Genomic DNA, 7,073 nt, shown 5'->3' with positions numbered 1-7,073 from the left:
ACTATCCAAATTTATCAATGTCCTGAAAGACAAAACAAGGGCAACATGGGAAGGAGGAAGGCTGTTCTCTATTTGAAAAGACTAATGGGGCACCTGGGTGGCTTAGTCTGTTGTCTGACTCTTGATTTCGGCTCAGATCACGCTCTCACAGCTAGTGAGTTCCAGCCCCAGATTGGGCTCAGTGAGGAGCCTACTTGGGATGCCCCCCACCCCGCTCTCCGTTTCATGTGTACCTGGGGGGGGGCTCGCTCTTATAAATTCAAACACTTTTTTTAATTAAAAAAAATGAAAACAATTTAAAAGAGGCTAAAGAGAGAACAAAAGGAAGATAGGACCTTTGATTGGATCCAGGATGGGGATGTGGAGGGCAAGTTTTATCTGGGACCACGGATTAAATGGCTCTTAAATTTGAATATAAAGTGTATGTTAGCTAACAATTTTGCATCAGTATTTCTTGGGTATGAAATGGCATTGAGATCACGTAGGATAATGCCTTTGTTCCCAGGAGATAGGTGCTGAAGAATTCCCAAAGGATCTCTGCAGCTCAGAACTCGCAGCGGCTCAGACAAGATCTGCGCATGCACGCAGCCCTCTTGCTGAGACTTATTTCGCGCGGCTGGAGTCAGATTGGGCTCCAAGGGGCGGAAATACGTAAGGGCGGCTTCCGGTGACCCGCGCAGACGTCGAAGACAGCCGGAATGGAGGAGGTGCCTCAGGGTGAGCGCGCGGAGGGGGCATGGATAGGGGGGCTGGAGGGACAGGAACCCCTCTAACTGTGACCTTGTCCCCGTGCAGGCTGTCCCGGGACCGGCAGCGCCCAGGCGGGCCGAGGGGCCTCATGTCAGGGGTGCCCCAACCAGCGGCTCTGCGCCTCCGGAGCCGGCGCCGCTCCGGACCCAGGTGAGGAAGGGGCGAGACCTGAGCCGGAAGCGAAGGGCGCCAGCCGGGAAGAGGTGGGGCGTGCGGGGACAGCTGATGGTTGATGGTGATGAGGGACGGCCCAAAGGTTGAGTGACAGAGGCGGGACCAGGATGCCTGTTAGGAGGGGTGGTCCCAGAGGAGGCGGGGCGTGGAAAAGTCAGGGTTGGGGCGGGGCCTTCAGTCATGGAAGAGTAAAGGGAAGTAGCGGCTGGGGCGGAGCCTGAAGGATCAGTGAGCGGAGTCCGGGCGAAGTGTGGGCGGGGCCGGAGGTTTGAGTGACAGTGACCGGCAGTGGTCGGAGGAGGCCTGCAGCACGAGGAGTAGGGTATAGACTTTGAACTTGGGGGGTGGGGGAGGCGGGGCTCGGGCTCATTCTTTGGACATCATCGTCTTCCTTTGAAAAAAGAGCAATTCTCGCGTTCATTTAACAGAAATATGCATCCATCACCTCCTGGGCACAATGGTCTGTGTTGGGGGTACTGTGAATGAGACAGACGGGGTCACTGCCCCAGTGGATGTTAGTTTAACAGGCGAGACCCACAATAAGCAACCAAACAAATAACTCATCACAGCAATCAGTACGAAGGATAAATGGGAGGGTGGGGGAAGACTCCGGGGACTTACAGAAAGATCTTAAAAAGCAGGAGGCTGGGAGAATTTTGAAGGTGTTCAAAGAGACTTGGGTTTGGTTCTTGGGTCCCACAAACAGTATGACCTTGAGCGAGGGTCTTAACTTCTCTGGGCCTCCATTTTCTCCTCAAAAACAGGCAAGGGGCACCTGGCTGGCTCACTAGAGCCTGCGACTGTCCATCGCAAGGTCATGAGTTCAAGCCCCACGTTGGGCTTGGAGCCTACTTTTTATTTATTTATTTTTTATTTTTTTATTTTTCTTTTAACGTTTATTTATTTTTGAGACAGAGACAGAGCATGAACAGGGGAGGGGCAGAGAGAGAGGGAGACACAGAATCTGAAACAGGCTCCAGGCTCTGAGCGGTCAGCACAGAGCCCGACGCGGGCCTCGAACTCACGGACCGTGAGATCATGACCTGAGCCGAAGTCGGACGCTTAACCGACTGCGCCACCCAGGCGCCCCAGGAGCCTACTTTTTAAATAAGTGTGTGTAGGAGCAGTAGTTCTCTCATGGGGGTATTTTAAGGATTTGCAGGAAGGTGAAACATTGAATGTGTAGTAAATGTGTAGTATGTGATCGTCATCCTTGGGCATCCTAAGTGCCTGCTGTTTGTGAGAGTTTCTTTGCCTTGGCACTACTGAACTTTGGATCTGGATAATTCTTTGGGGGGTGGGGGACCGTCCTGCCTGTTGTTAGACATGTCACAGCATCATGGCCTCTACGCACTACATGTCAATAGCACCCCTTCCTTGTGACAACCAAAAATGTTCCCAGGCAGATTTTGTCCCCGGTTGGGGCGTGTTAATGTGGGTGAAGCTCTTCTAGAGCTGGGAATGTAGCAGTGGATGCTGCAGTCTCTGTCCTCCTGGAGCTGATGTTCTAGAAAGAGGACACAGACCGGTCAACCGATAAACGAGAAGATTTCAGATGCGCTAATTGCCTTATTTTCTTGGCAGTCCTTATTATCGCCGTTAGCTAGGTTGTATTTCGCCCACAATCCCTTGAAAGAGCCCCAAGGATTTAGCTCTCGCAAGTCCATTTGGTCAGAGGCTTCATCACCTGATTTGCTTTCTTTGCAGCCATAGAAGAAATCAAAGAAAAATTGAAGACCGTGAAACACAAAATCTTGGTGTTATCTGGGAAAGGTGGTGTTGGAAAAAGCACATTCAGTGCCCACCTTGCCCACGGCCTAGCAGAGGATGAAAACACACAGGTGGGACCTTGGGCAAAACTGGGAGAGACTCCTGTGTGAGGGTTCCTGAGGGTTTGTAGAGAACGGTTTCCTTAGACTAAGTTGGATTGGCTTCCTTGGAATCTAGATCCTTGCAGAGAGAAGGAGGAAAGCATAGCTGTTAAACAGTGAAATGAAATATTTTGTTAGATTCTCCAGCTATGAAAATGGATAGCAGGTGGACATTTAATCTCTTGGTGTGCTGATGATTTTGTCAAGTTCAGACTTATTTCTCTTTATTAGCCCCTTTCTGCCTGTTTCTAGGCCAGGAGTCTACAAACTATAGCCCAAGGGCAAATACAGCCCCTGTCTTTTTATGGCCTGTGAGCTGGAATGGTGTTTACATTTAAAAACGGTTGCTTTTAAAGCGGTAAATAGCATCCTTGATTTTGCCCACAAAGCCTAAAATGCAGTTTATCCTTGAACAGCAGGGGTTTGAACTGCATGTTTCCACTTACATGTGGGTTTTTTATGGTGCCATAAATGTATTTTCTCTTCCTCATGAGTTTTTTAGTAACCTTTTTTTCTCTAGCTTACTGTAGTGTAAGAATATAGTTACAATGTAACACAAAAGTAAGTGCTAATTGACTATTAATGTGTAAGGCTTCCGGTCAGCAGTAGGCTATTGGTAGTTAAAATTGGGGGGAGTCAAAGGTTCTGTATGGATTTTCGACTGCACACGGGTTGTGTTGCTCAAAGGTCAACTGTATTTTCTATTTGGCCCTTGAGGAAGAAAACGTCTGCCAACCCCTGAACTGGGCCACTCACTCCTGGCCAAGTGTACACATGGGCGTGAAAACTCCCAGCTGCCTGGGCCTGCTCTCTGGATTTCAGCCTTAATGAAAGGTGTGATGTGGTGAGGAAGTGGGGGGAAAAATGTTTTTACCACAAAGTTCAAACGGAAATTTACAGTCCCTGCGATTTTTAAAAATACGTTGGATTATTCATGGGAGTCGAGATAATTTTGCATTGACCTTAGAAAAATGACCCTCCTATTCACTTTGGTTGCCACTTTATGCCTAATAAAACCATGGATACTGTGGTTTATGATTTGTGTGTGTGTGTGTGTGTGTGTGTGTGTGTTTTAACACAACACATTCTGTGTTTTTGGTTTTTTCTAGAATGAAATTTAGTTTAAAATTCCAATAAATACTTAACACATCAGAGTTACTAGAATAGCCTGGGTGTCTCTTAGACTCCAAGTCTCTGGTAGGTTGACCCCGAAACGACAGCCCTCGCCGAAGGCTTGTGGCTCGCCTGGCCCTGTGCGTGCTGTGGGTCAGAGAGCCTGCTGTTCTCTGGACGTGAATTGGCAACTAACTGCACTCTGGTGCATCAGGATACTCTTCAGGGCCTACGTGGAAAAACAGTTGTATTTTGTTCGTGTTGAAAGCCATTTCTTCTGTCCGTTCTTCCCGTGGTCTTTGTGCCTCCTTTCGTACATGGCCTTATCTTTGGGTATTAGTTTTCTCTTTGTGCGTTTTGAATATGGAGTTATTTTTTTATATACGAGGGCTGAGTTTCAGTTCAGATTTCTTTTCCAACTCTGATAAATGGCCCTCCGCTTTTTGACTTTAAAAAAAAATTAAAAAGTGCCAGAAGGGAATGTAGAAGTCAATTAACTTAATATCGAAGTTTCAAAACTGCCATGTGTTTATTTTTAAATTCTGAAAGCTGGGTGAATTTCAGCGTTTTATCCTTGTAGGAGATAAACCATTCTACGTTAGTGTGAAATAACCACCGTAAGATCTTAACAGAAGGCTTCATTTCTGCAAAAAAGCCAGCTACAGTGGGTAGGAGATCAAGCCTACCATTTTGACATGCCCTCAATATACACGGGGGCCACTGAGACACCTCACCAGTATCCAGGGACTCTAGGAATACATTTTTCAAATCACCGGATTAAGGAGTTAGAGTTTGCGGGGCGCCTGGGTGGCTCAGTCCGGTGAGTAGCCGACTTCAGCTCAGGTCATGATGTCACAGCTTGGGAGTTCAAGACCCACGTTGGGCTCTGTGCTGGCAGCTCAGAGTCTGCTTCGGATTCTGTGTCTCCCTCTCTCTCTGCCCTTAACTCACTTGCATTCTGTCTCTGTCTCTCTCAAAGGTAAGTAAACATTAAACAAAAAACAAAAAAAAAAAAGAAATTAGAGTTTGCTCCAGGGGTTGGCAAACTTTTGTGTAAAGAACATTTTACACAAAATGTGAATATTTTAGGTTTCACAGGCCATAGGAAGGCCTACAAAGACTAAATCGTTTCTGTAGCGAGTATTTAGTCCTGCCCTTAAACATAAGTGCAGCCATAGACAATCTGTAAAGAAACAAACATGGCCATGTTCTAATACAATTTTATTGTCACTGGTACTTGAATTTTATAGCATGAAACTGTGTAATTTCTTCCCCCTCTCCACCCTTCTAAAAACGTAATAACTGTTCTTACTTTGTGGGCTGTACAGAAACAGGTAACGGGCTGGGTTTGGCGCCAAGATTGTAGTTTACTGGCCCCCAGTTTGGTTTGCAGCACCAGAAGCACCGGTGCTGGCAGGGGAAGTGCCTCTTTGGAGGAAGGCTGAACCCTTGGGGGAGGCCACAGGCTGGGAGTGAAGCGGCTGGTCTGGGTCATCTGAAACGCTCGGTGTTCTCTGACTCACCCAGGCTCTGAATTCTCCCTTCTTCCTTCTTCCTGTTCTGATCGTTTGCTGGTGCTGGAGCTGTTCCTGCCGGCCTCCAGTGGCTGAGGTGGGCTTCTCTGGAATTTGGCGTCCACCCTCCAAGATGTGCTCTAGGGATTTGGGACATAGGAGAGAGAACTTGGAGGGACCCCTGGGCTTGGAGAAGGCGGCCTCTGGACTCTGGCAGGGACTGAGGGAAATGTATGTGGCAGGCAGTCTGGTGGGGTTCCTCCAGGGAAGGGAGCCACAGACGAGGCTGAGCCAGACCAGGGAGGCTTTGAATGACCTGGTAAGACATTTGGCGAGCAAAGAGGTAGGATTTGAGCGTTGTGTTAAGAGCATTGCACTGAAGTCGGCCAAGCATGTGACTGAGTATCATTAGAGGGGACAGGAAGCCAGGCGGGAGGCGGTGTTTGCGGCTGCTCCTGGAGGACCCGGAGTAGGGCAGTGGGTGGAACAGTGGCCAGGGAACAAATGAAGGGAGAGCCCAGGAGACTGAAGAAGCAGGGCCTTACCGCTTTTGGGGAAAGGGCAGAATCGGAGCTCCAGGGTGGTGGGTGCTGTAGAGTGTGGTGGGCAGGAATACCGGCTCTGGAGTCAGACTGCCTGGGTTCCCATCACAGCTTCGTCCACACCGCGTCTGTGACCTCGTGCAGGCTCCCAGGCTCTCTGCCTCCCTTTTCTCTGTAAAATGAGCGTCAGTACCAAAGGAAGTAATGGCTGTAAATGTAAAGGGCTCAGTATGGTGCCTGATGGCGTGGGAAGTGCTCAGTAAATTCTGTGACGGCCATCCTTACTGCTTCATCCACTAACTGGAACAGGAGGGGGAGGTGGTGACGATTTCGGCTTTAGCCTACTCCAAGCACCGTGCTGAGGACGTTCGAAATCTACTTGTTGACTTATTCTTCTGTCCGTCCCTTGCCGTTTGAGGATCGCATTTACATTGGCCAGTTGGTCAGCCAAAAACTGTGATGGTTTCCCTGAGAGAATATCCACATTAACCAGAATGCTCTCTGCTTTTAGAAGCGGTCAGGCATATTCTTAAACGGCTCTCCGAAGATGGGCTTTAACCAGGCCAGAGGCAAGTAACCGCTTGGAAGGAGACTGTCGTTCACACACAACGATGCTTCCACGTAGTTACGTTCTGAAGTAGTTGTCTGGGCTCCACAACTGAGCGGAAACACACCATCCAGTGTGGAAATAGGGCTGATAGGCTGGATTTCTTGATGCACTGGTGGCTTACAAAAAAAAAAAAAAAAAAAAAAAAAAGTCTGCACTCAGGAAAGTGTATTTCCCCATAGATCCTTCTCATGACTGGGAACGTCACTGTCTCCAAAAGCTGGAGGCTGTTGACAGACGGACTGTAGACTCTGCATCTCTTGTGTTGATGAATCTCAAATAGCACATGTTCCTTCCTTCCCTAAATTCAGGGGGGCAGTTCTGGTCCCTTTTCTGTCCACTGTCTCGGGGAAGCGCATCCCTGACTCTCAGCAGGACTGTTCTGTGTTAGCCCTCAAGGCAGGCAGGTGTCCCAACAACTTGTTAGCGAAGGGTCTTGAGCCACGAGGGAACAGAACTAGGACGACCCACCCCCCCGCTCCCACTGATCACCGGCAGTCTG

The 7,073-nt window shown here is 48.7% G+C and overlaps 1 protein-coding gene across 4 annotated transcripts in view; it reads left to right on the top strand.

Annotated features, from left to right (window-relative positions):
* The first annotated feature begins 623 nt into the window (after nt 1-623).
* NUBP1 (nucleotide binding protein 1) overlaps nt 624-7,073 on the top strand; it is a 35,276-nt gene continuing 28,826 nt past the window's right edge. For all 4 annotated transcript variants that reach the window (XR_006197669.1, XR_006197668.1, XR_006197667.1 and 1 more), the window contains exons 1-3: nt 624-717; nt 796-900; nt 2,632-2,765. Coding sequence is in view for 1 of the 4 variants with exons in the window: in XM_042921565.1 (XP_042777499.1) it covers nt 699-717; nt 796-900; nt 2,632-2,765 (258 nt within the window). In the remaining 3 variants the exon portion in view is untranslated. The remainder of the gene's footprint in view (nt 718-795; nt 901-2,631; nt 2,766-7,073) is intronic.

The sequence above is a fragment of the Panthera leo genome, chromosome E3 (genome assembly GCF_018350215.1).
Source record: "Panthera leo isolate Ple1 chromosome E3, P.leo_Ple1_pat1.1, whole genome shotgun sequence".
In the NCBI taxonomy this organism is placed as follows: domain Eukaryota; kingdom Metazoa; phylum Chordata; class Mammalia; order Carnivora; family Felidae; genus Panthera; species Panthera leo.
Note: the sequence above shows the minus strand (reverse complement) of the source record. Positions and strands in the feature narration are given on the sequence as shown.